A 17705-nucleotide genomic window follows, 5' to 3' on the forward strand; every position below is an offset into this window, starting at 1 on the left:
TGACCTCCAATGAAACAAACTTTCTTTTTGATAAAATATTGGAAGGGGCTACACAAGACGGGGGGTAGCACGTCCCCACAAATCACTAGACACAATTACACTAAGATCATAAGGAAGAGCTCTTGGGTTGTAGCTTGAAGAGGCATCACCAAACATTTGCACTTCATGGGCTAACTAGTCCGAGGACGACCTTGTTATCTTCTAGATTCCTTCTTAGTGTAATTCAAAGCGCAGAGAAGCCTCTCTTAGTTCTCTGTATTTGAATCATATGCAAGTCCAGGGTCAAGCGCCTTGTTAGGATTGAAGTGACCCGCTCCCGTGGCTAGAGGACTGGTGGGTTGCTCGCCATCTAAGAGTTCTGTGATGGGTTTGAGAGTGGTATTGAGTGAATCTTCTGTGGTCATCATGGCAGATCGAATGGCCGTTGGACTCCATTCAGGATGGACTGCTTTCAGAAGTGCTGCCATTCCCACCACATGAGGACAAGCAATGGAGGTTCCGTACATGATGTTGAAGTTGCTAAACAATTTTGTTGATCCTTCGTTCACCATAGGACCTATTGGAGGTCAAGATGTAAGGAACCGGGGGTTATGAGGTCAGGCTTTAGAACATGGGGGAAAATTGCAGATGAACCTCTGGAGCTGTAAAAAGCAACTTTGGGTGCTGGCTTTGTTCCAATACGTGTATTTTCAAGAGTTTCTCTTGTATCATGGCTTTCATTCAGTACTTACTTCAGGATTGTTCCAATACGTGTATCAGGATTGTTTGACCCACGAGAATGGCTGGAAATGAGAAGATAGCTCCAGATACCTACGTTGTGAACTTTGGGGATTTTTAGATCAATGTTGTGATCACCTATAAATTTACTGCTATAGATAATCGCGCATTCACACACAACAGTCTTGTGACCAACGTTACACAAATCCTTCGCCTAAAAAGATGCACCTGCAATTGAAACACCATAGCCACTGTATTGCTTGATATCAATCTGCATGGAACAATCTCTGATGAACCTGCAAAGTAAATGTACAACTTAATCAACATTCTTCATAGAAAACTTGAAGGACATGCATTGTCCGTTTAACTTACAGTCATAATTAGCCCATCCAATGCATTGATTAGCTAGATCATAGACAAAAAAATTTGTCTTAGAACAACGTCTGCAGAGATAAAAAAGATATTAGTTTTCTTCTATTTAGTCAGGCTTACCAAAGCTTTAATAACTCGTATACCAATTGAGGCCAATATACACGCAAGATTATTGGTATTGACAATGCATCTACATCATTCAAAATTTTTTGTTTCAATGCAACAGTTTGACATTTCATTAAAATGAAAGGAAGCATTTCCAATGTCTTAAAGTAGAAAGGTTTTAGAGAAACTGAAACAATGTAGAAAGTCTACTGATGATTGAAAAAAATATAGGAAGTTTAATGATAAAACAATTACTTATGAAAAAAAAGATTACTGGAGAAGTCAAGAGTTGGCAGAACTAACTAAACCTTAGAATGGACTTTCGGTCAAATTTTTATTCTGATATAACTTGATTAGTTTTTGCAGATTATCTTTTATCCCTAGATAAATAAGGAAGTTCTTATATATGTTAACAGTCGACACTATCCAATGGTGGCCCCTGCGCTATCGGTTGTAAGGACCAATCATTGTGACTTGCACAATCCCTGTAAACAATGTAGAGTGTGCACATATCTAAAAAGGCTATTATCCAATTGTGGCCCCTACACTCACTACCTGGGGTCTTGGGAGGGGTAAATTGGATAGTCTTAAGTCCTAACCTTTGGCATTTTCTTTTGCCCAAAGTAGTTGCTCTCACTTTCACAATATGAGGGTGCACATATTTCTCATATCCATAAATAGTATTCAGGGAACTTTTCAAGCAGTTCACTTTTATCCAACCCATGCCTAACACTTCATTGTGAAAAAAGTTGTTTATTAGATATGGATGTTGAATAACTTATGCCCAATTTTTGAATGTTTTGGCAACTAAGCTTCTATGCAATGGATAAATAGTGGAGATACATTTAAATGTTTTTCACGTTAAAAACACATTTATGAAAATTTTCTTTGTTACTTGTCTTTATTCGACATGGTGTAATGATTTGATATATTGCAATGTATTTATGAGTTTCTGTACATACTACATAGATTACATTTGAAAAAGAGTTTAATAATGACATTTCATTTAGCCAAGGTGGAGAATTACCTACAAAACCACAAATCATGTAATACAAAATTAGAAAAAATAAAGAGTCATTTATACTTTACATTTGCACAGCCTCCAGGACCTAAAATTCAAGAAATCAATCGGTAACACAAGAAGGGCTAGGGGGTAGACCAAAAGGGACATGGGTAGAAGTAGTAAGAAATGATTTAGGCACTAATAATTTAACAATGGATATGGCTTTAAATTGAATGGATTAGCGAATCAGGATTCATGTAGCCATCCCTGTATAGTTAGGATAAGGCATGGCTGATAATGATGATGACATACTAGGGATGCTTGTTTATGAAGTTTCTTAGCTTGCTTGGCCTGCAAAGTTTAGGGCCGAGGTAGCCACATTTCTCCCAGGCCTGGCCCAGCCTAGATCCACAGTAAGCCTGTGAAAAATGCAGATCTATGATGCTTAGCTATATCAAATTGATATTAGTTGTAACCTCAGAATGAACTTTCAGCTTGCAATCATTAATTGTAACCTTAGAATGAATGGACGTTCAATCAAATTTTTATCCTGATATAATTGATGTGATTGCAGATCTGTAGATTTAGAAATGTCTTAAGAAATCTTGCAACTTGTCTATGTTGTTTGGACACATATTAGACTTCAATATCTTAGTAAATATTATTAAAATAATAAGATAATAATAATAATAAAAAGAATAATATATTAATACTAAAATATTATTACAGTATTAACAATACTAGTAAAATAATAATAAAATAATAGTACTATAACAAAATATCAATAAATTATTTATTAAATATTATAATAAAATATTAATGCAATATAATTAAATAATCATAAAATAATAAGATAACAATAATAAAATAAGAGTATATTAATAATTAAAATAATAATAAAACATTAGTAAAAAATTCCTTAAAAAATAATACCATAATAAAACATTAATAAGTTAATAATAAAAAGCAAACATATTAATTTATTAAATAATAATAATTTAATTTTAAAATTATAAACAAAAAATAATAGCATATTAATAAACTAATAAGAAAATAAGAATAAAATATAATAATATAATAATTTTTTAATAAAACATTAGTAAAATATTCCTTAAAAAATAAAACCATAATAAAACATTAATAAGTTAATAATAAAAAACAAACATATTAATTTATTAAATAATAAAATACTAACATATAATTTATTAAATAATAATGAATTAATTTTAAAATTATAAGCAAAAAATAATAGCATATTAATAAACTAATAAGAAAATAAGAATAAAATATAATAATATAATAATTTTTTAATAAAATATTCATAAATTAATGAGAAATACTAAAATGTTAATAATTAAAAACTAATAAAATAATAATAACAAGAGTAATAATAATTATATATTCATAAAATAATAATAATAAATACTAAGATATTGAAGTCTAATGTGTGTCAAACATCACAGACAAGTAGGATTTCTTAAGACAATTTTAAATCTACACATCTGTAATCACATCAATTATATCAGGATAAAAATTTGACTGAAAGTCCATTCTAAGGTTACAATTAACGGATGCAAGCTGAAAGTCCATTATGAGGTTACAACTAATATCAACTTGATATAGCCAAGCATCACATATTTACATTTTTTGCAAGATTATTGTAGGTCTAGGTTAGGCCAGGCCTTAGAGAAACGTGGCTACCTCGGCCCAAAAATTTGTAGGCCAAGCAAGCCAAGCTACTTCATAAACAAACATTCCTAATATGTCATCATCATTATCATCCATGCCTTATCCTAACTATATGGGGTTGGCTACATGAATCTTGATCCGCTAATCCATTCAATTTAAAGCTATATCCATTGTTAAATTATTAGTGCCTAAATCACTTCTTACTACTTCTACCCATGTCCCTTTTGCTCTACCCCTTAGCTCTTCTTGTGTCACCCATTGATCTCTTGAATTTTAGGTCTTGGAGGCTATGTAAATGTGAAGTATAAATGACTTATTATTTTTCCTAATTTTATAATACATGATTTGTAGTTTTGTAGGTAATTCTCCACTTTCTTGGCAACATGAAATGTCATTATTAAATTCATTTTCAAATGTAATCTATGTAGTATGTATACAAACTCATAAATACATTGCAATATATCAAGTCATGACATCATATCCAATAAAGAGAAATAACAAAGAAGAATTTCATAAATGTGTTTTTAATGTGAAAAACATTTAAATGTATCTCCACTATTTATCCACTGCATAGAAGCTTAGTTGCCAAAACATTCAGAAATTGGGCATAAGATATTCAACAACCATATTTAATAAAGTTTTCACAATGAAGTGTTAGGCATGGGTTGGATAAAAGTAAATTGCTTGAAAAGTTCCCTGTATACTATTTATGGATATGAGAAATATGTGCACCCTCATATTGTGAGAGTGAGAGCAACCACTTTGGGCAAAAGAATATGCCAAAGGTTAGGAGTTAAGACCATCCAATTTACCCCTCATAAGATCCCAGATAGTAGGGACCAGAATTGGATAATGGCCTTTTTCAGATATGTGCACACTCTACAATGTTTACAGGGAAATCCCAACTATTGTCTATTTTAAGTAGTTTGAGATGCAATTGTGCAAATCACAATAATTGGTCCTTACAATATCATAGTCCATGATAGCACTGTCATAGGCCCTATGGTAAAAGAAAGAGGACTTAGTCAAGAGACAGGCAAAGTAGGGGAGGCCCGAATTCAAATGGGGTCCACTTTAAGGAAGTTGAACTGGATAAAGCAAAATCGAGCCTCCAAACAAGTGGTTTGGGAAATTAGGAGCGGAAGGGCTCAATCCAGAAATGGACAACCAAAAGGCTGAGCTGGAATAGACTGGAGAGCAAGAACTTAGGAACTCAGGAAGACGAATGGATTTTAGTGGTTTCTCGTTTCGGAGGAGAAAAAACAGTGAGTTTCCAAGGACACTCTACAAGCATAATTGAAGGCATCAGAACCAGAGTGCATGAGGTTGAAGAAGAGGTTGGCTTAATTAGGACGCTATAGATCGTAGAACACTATGCTATCTCGGTCTTATGAGATACAGAACCAATAAGTGACTATGACACAAAAGCATGACAATCGTCCAAATCCAGTGACTAAAGGGCTGCTAGTCTTAGAAAAGGTGAGCTCGGAAGGTGAGTCCAGTGCAGCAACAACCAAACAGAGGAATCTCAAGAGTTGGAAGGCTAAACTTCGTTCTAGGAAACCCAAGAGGAAGAGATACAAATTCCTTAAATCTTTAATTCCTTCAGTCTCGAAGCCGGTGGGTGAGCATCAATTGTGAGAGGAGAAGAAGACGAGGGGAAGGGAAGGAGGAGTCGGGGGAAAAAAATGTACAATTGAAAGAGAAGATCGGAAGGAGGCAATCTAGGTATCAAAGAAGGAAAGGAATTAGGGGAAAAGGATACGAAAGAGGAGAAAGAGGACCGAAGAAGGGAGAGGGAGGAGCAGGGAGAAGGGGCAAGAAGCCAGGTGGATTGGAGAGTGCTAAAAAAGATGTATTGGAGATTGACAAACTCGTAGAAATGGAGGTATCGATAGGTAAGTCCCTAAGATTATTTTTGTAGGGGGGAGAGGAATTTGCAAGAAGGGCCTTCACACAATTTGAAAAGGACAAGAGGGAGAAGGGTAAAAGAAAGGAGCTAAGTGGGTTTAACAAAAAGTGGGATGAGGAAGGGGGCAAACAAGAAATGCTAGAAGAGGGTATGTGAGAATTGAGAAAGAGATGCTCTAAGGAGTGTGGAAGAGGGAAGGAAGGATGACGGTACTGAGTTGGAACGTGAGGGGCCTTAGGGAAAGTGATAGGAGGGTTGCCATGGACAACATCCTAACAACTGATCATTTGAAGAGTAGAGGATTTTATATGTTAAGCATTTGTGTCATGTGAAGTTCAGATGAAGAATCTGTTCTACATTTACTTTCCACCTGCAAGACTGCAAGAATCATGTGGAGTTATTACACTTATTTATTCGGGAAAAGAGCCATTCAGCCAAGTTCAGCAGCAGAAATTTTCTCTGCCTGGCCAAGATTTGGGGAAGTAGGAAAGCAAGGATAATCTCGAGCTGTATCCCCTTTTTTGTGTGTTGGATATTGTGAAACAAAAGGAGCAAGAGGATCTTTGGAGACAAATTCAAGAACACAGATGTTCTGGTGGCTCTAGTGGGGAAGTTAATTGCAGATTGGGTATGGGTGTTACCAGATTTTTATCAAGTGAGCAGATCAGATTTGGGGAAAATTTTTAGAGCATGCTTGAGATTCAGTTGATGTAAATTGTATCAGTCTTAGTTAGTGCCCTAGTTCAGTATGCTCTGTTTTGTAAGCTAGGTGCCACCTTGTCACCTATCGCATGTAACTGATTTTTTCTATTTAATAAAATTTCTATTTTACTCTTCAAAAAATGAGAGCAGTGTCGATTTTAACATATATAAGAACTTTCTTAATTTGTTAAATATGTTTAAGTTCTTAGTTTTACATGCCATTAAGAATAGTAATTTAATGGGTGATAACTTTAAGTAGAATAATGCTTTCATGTATACATCATAATTACCTATAAAACCCAAGTATATGCACACATAACATAAATACAAAGGCTTGCATCTAAGTAGTACTCGTTCACTGCATTTTGAACTAGAGCATACAATGGAGAAACATCTAAGTCGGGATTCAAACCTCCTAAAATGGTCATCCCTTGGTCCTGAACTCTTTGGAATCCAATGCACCATCTATGAACTACATCGTAAACATCAAAAGCCGAAGAAAATGGTCATTCCTTGGTCCCCACCCAGTGGAGCTTTAAAGAGATCAAAAATCGAAGAAAATAAATAAATAGAGAAGAAGAATCAACATCTTCGCAAACCCATATGTGAACATCAAAAAGAGAAAGAACAATATATACCCACATAGCGGTCAATTTAAAAACTAAAGAACCTCACAACATGAAGAACCATCAAATCCAGAACCCATTAAACAAAGAAAAGGAATAAAGTAAAGAATCAAAGAATATCAAAAAACCCATTAATATAAATTACATCAAGAAGAGAAAATTAAGGAGCAAAATAAAACGAATTCAAGAACAAGACACGGAAGCCAAACGCCATCCTCAATTAAATCCAGAGATTTAAATCTACCACGGACCAAAAAAGAATTAAAGGCAAGGTGGTGTAAGGATTGTAGGTACCCTCAATGGGAAAATCGATGATCCCATCCTGCAAGATTCGGCGGTGCCTTAACCTGTCGCGAGCTCTAAGCTCACTCAGCTTAACTTTCTGGTCCACTCGAAGGCTCTTTCGAGCTTCAGGCTCTTTAGAAATCCACAAAACACCACCGCCGGCAAGAAGACGGTGGCCAAAGCCAAATCCGGCATGACGAAACGCCGTCATTTCCTTTTGATGTGCTTCTCCTGACAACAACACAATAAAACAAACGGTTCTTAAATTATAAACCCATACAATTCAGAGGCGAAGATGGAGGTCTGTGTCTTTCTATATCACTGAAAGCTCAGAAAGAGGAGAAAAGAGTGTGAGTGAGAAAGAAAGCAAGAAGAGAGAATAAAAAAGACGACCCACGAAACCACCACAACGGTCACCAAAAGACGATTCAAAATCGGATAACATTGCTCTGTAAAATGTAAATATATATGCTTTCTTCCCTACTTCCACCTTCTAACCTCTAAACTACGATGAGTGCGTAACGCACTCCCCACACTGGTTTCAGGTCTGGATGGTAACAGCCCGTGGGCCCCAGTTCACCGGCCTAGATGGTCTTATGTATCCATTTAGGTCTGGATGGTAACAGCCCGTGGGCTCCCAGTTCACCGGCCTAGATGGTCTTATGTATCCATTTTATCAAATTTTTAAGATACAAGGAATCATTCCTTTCTTCGAATCCAACGGTTGATATTCTCAAATGATGGGCTGTCGAGTTGACATCTGCGCCCTGGCGCTCCACAACGTCCACAGCGGGAAGGTTTTCATCATCAGAAGATGTTTCTAATACACGGCGAGGATGTGTTGTAGGACATTGTGGGGGTACAGATCTGAATTCATAACCATAAAAAAATAAAAATTCAAATCTGTGCTCACGGGCTTCTGTCCCACAAACGTTCCATACAACGGGGGCGCACCATTTGTTCAGCCGCATGGTTGAGTTCTTCTCGCATGCAGGGCTAACCCTCTGACCCTTGTATTACGGATCCATCGTCTTCTCTAGCATCGATCCAGCCATCTCACCGTCGCGAAGTATTATTTCTCCAACTCTCATTCCTTTTTTGCTTGTTTTTGTTTAGGGTTTCATTTAGGAATGGCAACAGGGCATGTTTGGGCAGGGATTATATTCCCTATCCCGACCCCCACCCCCAAATCACCCCATCCTCGTCCTTAATCCCTGATGAGGAAAGGAATCCCCCCTCCATCCCCGACTCTGACAGGGATAAATTTCCCATTAGAGACCTGAATCCCCGAATTCCCCATCTTCTCTCTTTTCATTTTCTCATCACCACATTAATTTTAAATTTATTCAAATAAAGAACTTTTCTTAGTATGAAGTCCAATTTTTTAAGTTAGTGAATGTGTGTGCTTTTGGTTTGAACGTGTGGGGTGTGGTCATGTTTTGTTTGGGAGCCACAAGGATTAAATCATATTTAAAACCATGGAAACTCTATCTCCATGGATGGCTCAATTGACTGATGAGGGTGGTTCTAGAACAATTGAAACCAATTTGTCTCTCAGAATGTTTGGTTGGGAAAATTTTAATTCTGAAAGCTTAATTAACAACCATTAATATATGTATATATGTATAGGTAAAGGAGTTCTGTTCTTTTAAATATTATTATTCTTATTACTGGTTGAACTGTAATTTCAATTCAAGTTCCTCTCCTATTGGTATTGACAGCTTTATACCAACACTTGCTGCCATTAACAAAAACAAATTTCCTTAATCTACAATATCATCATACAGTTTGGTTGGGACACATATTTTAATGGGCATCTAGATCTAGGAATGATAACAGGATAAATGCAGCAATGATCAATGTACAATTAAGATCATTGAAGAAGCAAGACATTACTGTAATAGTGAAAAGAATGAGTAGAAGGAAGCAAAATGCCAGCAACTTGGATAAAACATTAATTGATGCATACCTCTTCATGGTACAGATTTGGGATCAATTAATTTGATGCCTTAGCAGCTTGAAGCATCTCCATAATAAGAGTCTTCACATCCCTATAGGAAAAAAATTTCATTAGACAGGAAAACTATTAGAAATCAAATACTACATAGAAGCATGAGGCTACAATTGGATTAGTTTGATCAATAAAAAAACATTTTTCAATAGGTGAGTATCATATACATATGAAAGAGTGTTAGCCACAGTTTTAACCAATTTGAGATCCCAGGATTAGAGCAAGCCAAGAGGATGCCCTTTTTGGTCCATGATTTCATGTAAGAAGCATACTCAAGTCGCATAAACTCCACCTTTAATGTTGACATGAATCATGACACGTGGGGAAGATGTTGGCACTATTTGATACCATTTAAATTAAAAATGGAATTGGTGCTATCATCATGAACACAACTATATCACTAGATCCACAAGTATGTCCAACATGCAAGGTGCCTCTCTGAAGTTTATGATTAGCATTGCTTTTTCCTTCCTGGAAAAATGAACATGTTTATGTACAAAAACACATAATATATTTTATTGCATGAGTAAGTTTTCACTTCACTGAAGCATTAAGGGTGAGTTAAATAGAATAGAATCAAATATTATTTGAACTTTTGATGGAAAGCAAACAAGGTGCAATTTGACAGCTTAAATCGGTTTTACAAGGGGAAGGGGTTATGAAACAACAGTTTTAAGGGATAAAATGAATATAATATTTCGGCTCTGTTTGTTTGTAATTGCATCATAAATTAGCAGTCTTAAGGTGCAATTTGATAGATTTAATCGGCTCCGTTTGTTTGAATGAAATTTCATTTGCTCTAATGTAAATTCATGAAAAAATGCAAAATTTGGTCCACTTTTGCTACAGACTTTATTTCTACAATGCAAACATGCAAAATAAGGCAAAATCTAAAACAAAAGTGAAGCAGAGTCTGCACTAAAATCATTTGCACTTCCATGTCTTTGCATCACTATAGATGAAATTGCATAGGGGAAAGAATGGATCAGTTTGCTTCCCAGGTTTTTGCTAGAGATGAAAATACTTGTTAACAAAGAAAGCATTCATAGAAAGTTTTCAAAATAGCTACATTACATGGAAATACTTGTTAACAAAGAAAGTACTCAAAGAAAGTTTTCAAAATAGCCACATCACATGGAAATACTTGTTAACAAAGAAAGTATTCAAATCTAAATGTTTAAGATATTGTCTATCAAAACATGGAATTATTTTTAAAATCAAAGATTTTGAACTTTTTATTTTTTTATTTTTAATCAATAGTAAATGATGGAGCGTGATCCGGCTGGTCTTAGCTGTTCGCTGCCTTGCTTTCGAACGAGGTAGCAGGGATCCTGAAACGGGAGAGATGGGAAAGCTCCAGGGGGAACCCGGTGTAGAGGCTCCGAAGCTCAAGTTAGAATCTTTCAAAAGCAAGGTAATACCAGATAGCGCAAAGTTTTTGCATACCTCCGTTGTCGGGGGGCAGGGGGCTCTTATAGTCGCTTCGCGTACTCGTCCCGAGGCTCTTGTAAGATCGGGTATGATTACCCTTGCGCTTGTCAACTCGGCCGTCGTCCCTTCTGCTGAGACAGAACCGTCACTGCCTAACCGTCTAACTGGAGATGGCGGCGTCAGTGGCGGTGGCAGGTGGCCGTTTAGAGTGCTGCTGTCAAAACGTCAGATCCCAAGTCAGTCAGGCGTGGCGCCCTCGGGCACGGACTTCCCTGGTGCCAGGCATGGTACGACTTGTTTGGCTTTGGTGCCTAGAAGATGATGTAAAGTGCTGAGCGAGGCGGTCTTGAGCTCGGAGGTATCCCGAACTGTAACAAGGTGGGTCAGTTCGGTGAAGTGTGTCCCGAGCTGTTACAAGGTGGCAGTTCGGCAAAGTCTATCCCGAGCTGTTACAAGGTGGTCAGTTCGGCGAAATCTATCCCGAGCTGTTACAAGGTGGTCAGTTCGGCGAAGTCCACCCCGAGCTGTGACAAGGAGCAGTTCGGCAAAGTCCATCCCGAGCTGTTACAAGGTGGGTTAGTTCGGCGAAGTGTGTCCCCTTGTTCCCGCCTTGGCTTGACCCCTTTTTCCGAGCTGTCATTTCTGCCACGTGTCTCATAATAAAGAGGTCGGGCCAAATCTTCCTTCATCAATTGCCCCCCACTCCTTGCGCCGAGGGCCTTGCTATGGTGCGGGGAGTTTTCACGAGGTGGTTGTAGATTTGTCCCGTCTTTCAAACCTTCACTGTATGAGACGCTTTTGCTAGGGTTTTTCGGTTTTCGAGAAGGCTGGAAACGTGACTTACTCAAGAACTCTGGTGGTTGTGACCGTGCGTTTTAAATTTCAAACCAACTCGCGCCGCTGGGACGTGACAGCGGGTCATTTCAAAAAGGCACACCACTGCTGTACGTACGCCGTCGACTGTCAGGGAGACATGCGGCGCGTTAGATTCGAAAAGACGAGTGTCAAAGCGACGTCGGTTTCAAAAAGACGTGCTGACGTTTCGCTTTTTTCAGAAAGACGTGCGCCAATCACGTCTCGACTTTAAGGGTTGCGCGGTTGGTAAGAACGTGGGCCATCGGATCATCTTTAGTCTGCACGGTCGATTCTTGGTTACTATAGCTATAAATAGAGGGGGACCCCGATTGGTTTTTCACTTCTGCGGTTGTCTATCGAGTTCGCGTCCAACCTTTCAACTCGCGTCTGAGTCTCTTCCAGCTCGCGTCAAAGCTGGTTATACAGTCTTCACGGTTCTTTAGCTTGTTCTTCAAACTTTCCGGTGAGTACTTTCTTGAATCTATCTTTTCCCCAATGTCTAGATTTGATAGCTCAGACGATTCTTCGAGTAGGGCCGACGTAGGTTCCACCAACCGAGCCGTGTCCCCAGACTGCCTCAGTGATCATGAGGTGGAGCTTGAAGACTATGAACTAGTGGGCCGAGTTGCTTCAGGCAGTTTGGCGTCTACCTCCTGCCGAGGTCGGATGCTAGACAGGTTTGGTCCTTCGACCATGACGCCTGAGGGGCTTCAATTCATACTTCTGTCCTACAATCTTCCTGGGGGGTACACATATTTCATTCCTTCGGCTAGCTTTCCTTGGGAACACAGTCCCGACGAGATCGTGATTTTTCGAGAGCAGCTCACCGCAGGGTTGCGACTTCCTTTCCATCCCCTTCTCGTCGAAGTCATAAACCACTTTGGTGTCACCATTGGCCAGCTTCATCCGAACTCTATTCGGAACCTGGTGGGGACGATATCCCTTTTTTGCAAGCAGAACTTCCCCTTGGACTTAGAGATATTCTCCTCTATCTTGATGCTCAAGAGACAGGCGGGTCCTCTTCCTGGGGGGAGACGGGCGTATTACCTTACTCCTCGCCAGGGTTTTAAGCTTCTGCACGATCTCCCTAACAAGGTCCCGGCATGGAAGCGGGACTACTTCGGCGTGCGAAGTGCACAAGGATGGCCCTTTCAGACCGGGTGGGGTGAGGCCGCTCCCGACTCGGGCGTAACTCTTGATAAAGAGACGGTGAAGGGTCTCCGCTAGTGGGCACGGCAAGGCTTAAAGTGCCACCACTACTTAACGGAGGCTAAGCTTTTTGCAGCCGGCCTGAGTTCGGGTAGGTTTATGGCTATGCGATTTCTTGCTTGCTCTGTTCCTTCATTTTTTCTGATGTCAAACTCGTTCTGCAGGTGTGATGGATGCGGAGAGAACTCGCGGCGGGCGTTTGTTCCAAGGCATGAAGAGGAGGAAGTGGGTCGCCAAGCGAACTCGTAACGAGCTGCCCCTGGATGAGGAGCCCCAAGCCCTAGACCATACGACAGAGGATCTGCCCAGGGAGCCCGAAGTGACTCCACCGGTGCACGAGACTGCCGGGGCGCCTTTCGCTGAAACCACTCATATGGGCGCTCCTGCGTACTCGAGTGCTCCTCACTCCGGGTCTGCTCATACGCGGGCTGGGCCCTCAGGCTCGGGAGCTCAAGGGGAGTTTAGGAGTGTGTTGATGCTGAACTACGCTCTTCAAAAGCGTAGGGATGCTACTTTCCCCGAGGAGGTTGCGGCGTGGACCGATCTTCCCTTGAATCAGGTCGCTTGCCGCGCCGTAACACATGCCATGGTGGTAAGTGATTTTTTTTTTTATTTCCGTTGCTTCTATTGTCTTTTTGCTCACTTGTTTCTTTTGGTAGGTGAATTCTTCGATTCATGCCTTGGCGGCCCAAGTGGAGAGGAGCTCGCGACAGGCACGAGCTGCTGAGGCTGCCGCTCATGCTGCTGAAGAAGCCTTCTGAGCTGCAGAGGCAAATACCCGGGCTGTTGAGGCGGCTGCTTATGCTGCTGAAGAGGCTGCTCGCGTCGCGATGGCCAGACAGGCGAGGTCTCAGCGTGACGCCGAGGCCATGGGGGTAGTTGTCAAGCATATGGCAAACTTGAAGTTGGATTTGCAGCATCAAGTCGAGTATCTTCAGGAGGACATCAGGGAGAGAACACAGATTTTTTCCCAAGGCATTGAAGACGCCATGAAGAAGGTAGTTGAAGACTACATTGCCTCCCCGCGTTTTGACGATCTGATGGTGGACTCTTACAGGAGGGGGTTCAAGTTGAGCCAGTGGATGATCCGGAATACATATCCCAACCTCGATGTAAGTGCCATAACCACTTCGCGCATAACTCAGGAGATGGCCAATGCTGCCGATGGCGAGCCGGACTCTGAAGGAGAGGTAGGGCCTTCGGGTATTGTTGAAGTGCCTTCCGATGGTGAAGAAGTGGCTCCGGGCATGTAATTTTTTTTTTTTGCCAGTACATTTTCTTGCAATGGAGTGTCTTTTTCCCCTTGCTCATCTTCCTCGAGCTGTTTCTTTGCCGGGTTTTTAAATTTCCGTGGTCTTTTATGCCGCGAACTGATTTTTTGCCGAGCTGATAATGTGCTGAAGTTCCTCGGCTTGCCTTGTGGCACATGGCTTGATTTCGTCCACTTCACTAGGTGGTTTATAGGTAGTATCGCCTCAAGTTCACGATGTTCCACATTCGGGGTACTCGTTTGCCTTCCAAGGTTTCGAGTTCATATGCGCCCCCGAGCGCTGTTTTTACTTTAAAGGGCCCTTCCCAATTAGGTCCAAGCTTGCCGACGCCGGGTTCGGGCACCATAATTTTCCGGACCAGGTCGCCGACTCGGAAGCTTCGCCGCTTTACTCTGCTATTGTAGTAGCGAGCTACCTACTGCTGGTATGCCGCTGTTCGTGACTGACGTGAAATTTTGCCTGTGGGTGCGCGACTGACGTGAAATTTTGCTGAATCCCCATGTCCTGGCACCACTCTTGGAACTTGATATCCTCGAACTGTTTGCCGTTGTCGGAAATTAGAACCCGAGGTAATCCGAACCGACATACTATGTTCTTCCAAAACTAGTTCTGTATGTTTCGGGCCGTAACAGCTGCCAGAGGTTCGTCTTCTATCCACTTCGTAAAATAATCTACCGCAACAACTAAGAATTTTCTCCCGCCTGTTGCTGGTGGGAATGGCCCAAGGAGGTCGATGCCCCATTGTGCAAAGGGCCACGGGCTGGCGAGGTATTTGAGGTCGGAGGCAGGTTGATGGTGGATGTTAGCGTGCTTCTGACACTTGTCACATTTTCTGACGAGCTCGACAGCTTCTGCCTTCATCGTTGGCCAGTAGTATCCTTGTCGAAGTGCCTTTTGGGTGAGTGCTCTACCCCCCAAGTGTCCGCCGCACAGGCCTTCATGAGTGTCACGGAGTACAAACTCGGCTTCGGTAGGTCGCAGGCACCGCAAATAGGGGAGCGTGTACGACCGTCGGTATAACCGTTCGTCTATTATGACATATTTGGCCGCCTGGCGCTGCACCCTTTTGGCGGCATTGCGTTCTACAGGGAGGGTTCCGTCTATTAGGAAGCTCGCGAGTGGATCGATCCAGCTCGGCTCTGATTCTAAGATGGGAGCGACCTCCTCTGTCCCCCCGAGAATACTAGGCCGGGGTAAGTCCTCTATGTACACAGTTCTCATATTGTTGGGACTCGTGCTGGCTAACCGGGACAGGGCGTCGGCCTCAGTGTTTTCGGACCTCGGGATTTGCCTAATGATGAGTGACCAGAAGTTGAGCAGGGCTTTTACTTTGGCCAAATATGCGATCATGGAGAGATCGCGTGCTTCGTACTCGCCGGTAACTTGGTTTACCACGAGCTGAGAATCGCTGCAGATGACCAAGTGTTTTGCCTTAAACTTTCGCGCTAGGTCCAGCCCGGCGATTAGCGCTTCGTACTCTGCCTCGTTGTTGGATGCTGCGAACTCAAAGCGTAGCGCGTACTGTACTTTTGTGCCGCTCGGGCCGCACAAGACTATTCTAGCTCCGCTGCCCTGCCGGTTCGAGGAACCATCCACGTGAAGGATCCCGGGCTCCTCATCCCAATTCGCTCTCCGCCTGGTCAGGAGAGATGCCACACTGGATGCTACTTCACGGGGTTCAAACTCTATGGGCTCAGGAGCTCCGGGTTCGCCGCAAATGGGGACCTCGGGCTCGACCTGTGGGGCTTCGTGGCTGAAAGTGCATTCGGCGATAAAATCTACCAAAGCTTGGGCCTTGATAGCGGTTCTCGGTTTGTACTGGAGATCGTACTCACTGAGTTCGATGGCCCATTTCGTCAGTCAACCGGAGACTTCGGGTTTGAGTAAAACTTGTCTGAGAGGTCTGTCAGTTAGGACGATGACTGTATGAGCCTGGAAGTACGGGCGGAGTTTCCGAGCTGCTATTACTAGGGCGTATGCTAGTTTTTCTATCTCCGGGTACCTTGCCTCTGCTCCCTGCAAAATTTTACTAACATAATATATGGGTCGTTGGACCGGGTCTGTTTCCTTTATTAGTACCGAACTGACCGCCTCGTCGCTCGCCGAGAGGTACAGTTGTAAGACCTCGCCCACCTCGGGCCGGGCTAAGGTTGGTATACTGGCGAGGTAACCTTTTAGTTCGTCGAACGCGAACTGGCAGTCCTGGGTCCATTCGAACCCTTTGCCTTTGACTGCCTTGAAGAAGGGTAGGTAGCGGTCTGCTGACTTAGATAAGAAGCGGCTTAGAGCGGCTATGCGGCCGTTTAGCCTCTGGACCTCTTTTACTTTCCGAGGTGGTTTCATATCTAGAATGGCTTTTATTTTGTCCTGGTTGGCCTCTATACCGCGCCGATTGACAATGTAGCCTAGGAACTTGCCCGAGGTGACGCCGAAGACACACTTGTTGGGATTCAACTTCATGCTAAAGTGTCGCAGGATTTGGAAAACAGAATCTAAGTCTTGTATTAACTCTTGTGAAAACTGAGTTTTGACGACCATGTCGTCTACATAGCACTCTATCTTCGTACCAATCAGGGGCCGAAATAGCTTATTTACAAGTCTTTGGAAAGTTGCCGCAGCGTTTTTTAGTCCGAAGGGCATGACTTTGTAGCAATACAGGCCGAACTCGGTAATGAAGCTGGTTTTTTCCTCGTCGGATGGGTCCATCCTAACTTGGTTGTAGCCCGAGTAGGTGTCCAGGAAGCTTAGCAACTCGTTTCCCGAGGTCGCGTCCACTAGGCGGTCAATTCTGGGGAGGGGGAAGCAGTCTTTTGGGCAAGCTCGGTTCAGGTCGGTATAGTCGACGCACATGCGCCACTTGCCGCTTGCCTTTTTTACCAACACCGGGTTGGCCACCCAGCTTGGGTAGTGGACTTCCCTTATGAAGTTTGCTGCGAGGAGCTTCTCAACCTCCTCGTCGACCGCTCTCCAGCGTTCTGGGGCTAAGTTGCGTTTCTTCTGTCTAACGGGTCTAACTACAGGGTCAATATTAAGCTTGTGAGTTATCAGTCCAGGGCTAATGCCGGGCATGTCGGCCGCGGACCAGGCAAAAACATCTAAATTTTGGAGTAAAAAACTTACCAGTTCGGCTCCTAGGGGATCTTCAATGGAAGCTCCGATGCTTAGTGTGCGAGCTAGGTCCGTAGCTGAAGCCTGGATTGCGACTGTTTCCTCCGTGGGCAAAGCTCGCTCCTCACCTTGCTCCGCCGGCCGCTCCAGCTCGAGGTCGTCAGCCGCCTTGGTTTTTCCCTTTAGGGCGGCAATGTAGCACTTGCGGGACTCGAGCTGGTCGCCCCGCGCTACCCCTACGCCGAAGTCCGTAGGGAACTTCATGGCCAAATAGTAGGTGTAGACCACCGCCCGTAGGACATGCGTGATCGGCCGCCCTATTATGGCATTGTATGGGGAGGGGGTTGCGACTACCAGGAAATCATGGTTGAGTCTAACCGCACAAGGCCATGTGCCGACTTCCACAGGG

At 42.4% G+C, this 17705-nt stretch overlaps 1 protein-coding gene across 8 annotated transcripts; it reads right to left on the reverse strand.

Annotated features, from left to right (window-relative positions):
- On the reverse strand, nucleotides 1–9514 carry LOC148862044 (uncharacterized). Of its 8 annotated transcripts, none has more exons than XR_016095030.1 (6): nucleotides 9381–9514; nucleotides 7421–7642; nucleotides 6913–6972; nucleotides 1210–1279; nucleotides 1090–1122; nucleotides 1–1013 (listed from the first exon to the last, which is right to left on the reverse strand). XR_016095030.1 is itself a non-coding variant. In XM_088941731.1 (6 exons), the coding sequence occupies exons 1-5, from the start codon at nucleotides 7854–7856 to the stop codon at nucleotides 1119–1121; spliced, it is 408 nt and encodes a 135-aa protein (XP_088797857.1). In that variant the 5' UTR covers nucleotides 7857–7938; the 3' UTR covers nucleotides 1–1013; nucleotides 1090–1118. The 8 variants fall into 8 exon arrangements, 5 of the variants coding, with proteins under 5 accessions (XP_088797857.1, XP_088797852.1, XP_088797856.1 ...); XR_016095029.1 differs by lacking the exon at nucleotides 9381–9514 and adding an exon at nucleotides 7809–7917; XM_088941731.1 differs by lacking the exon at nucleotides 9381–9514 and adding an exon at nucleotides 7805–7938.
- Nucleotides 9515–17705: the final 8191 nt, after the last annotated feature.

Source organism: Nelumbo lutea, chromosome 4 (genome assembly GCF_056320005.1).
Source record: "Nelumbo lutea isolate HS-2025 chromosome 4, American lotus-T2T, whole genome shotgun sequence".
Taxonomy (NCBI): Eukaryota; Viridiplantae; Streptophyta; class Magnoliopsida; order Proteales; family Nelumbonaceae; genus Nelumbo; species Nelumbo lutea.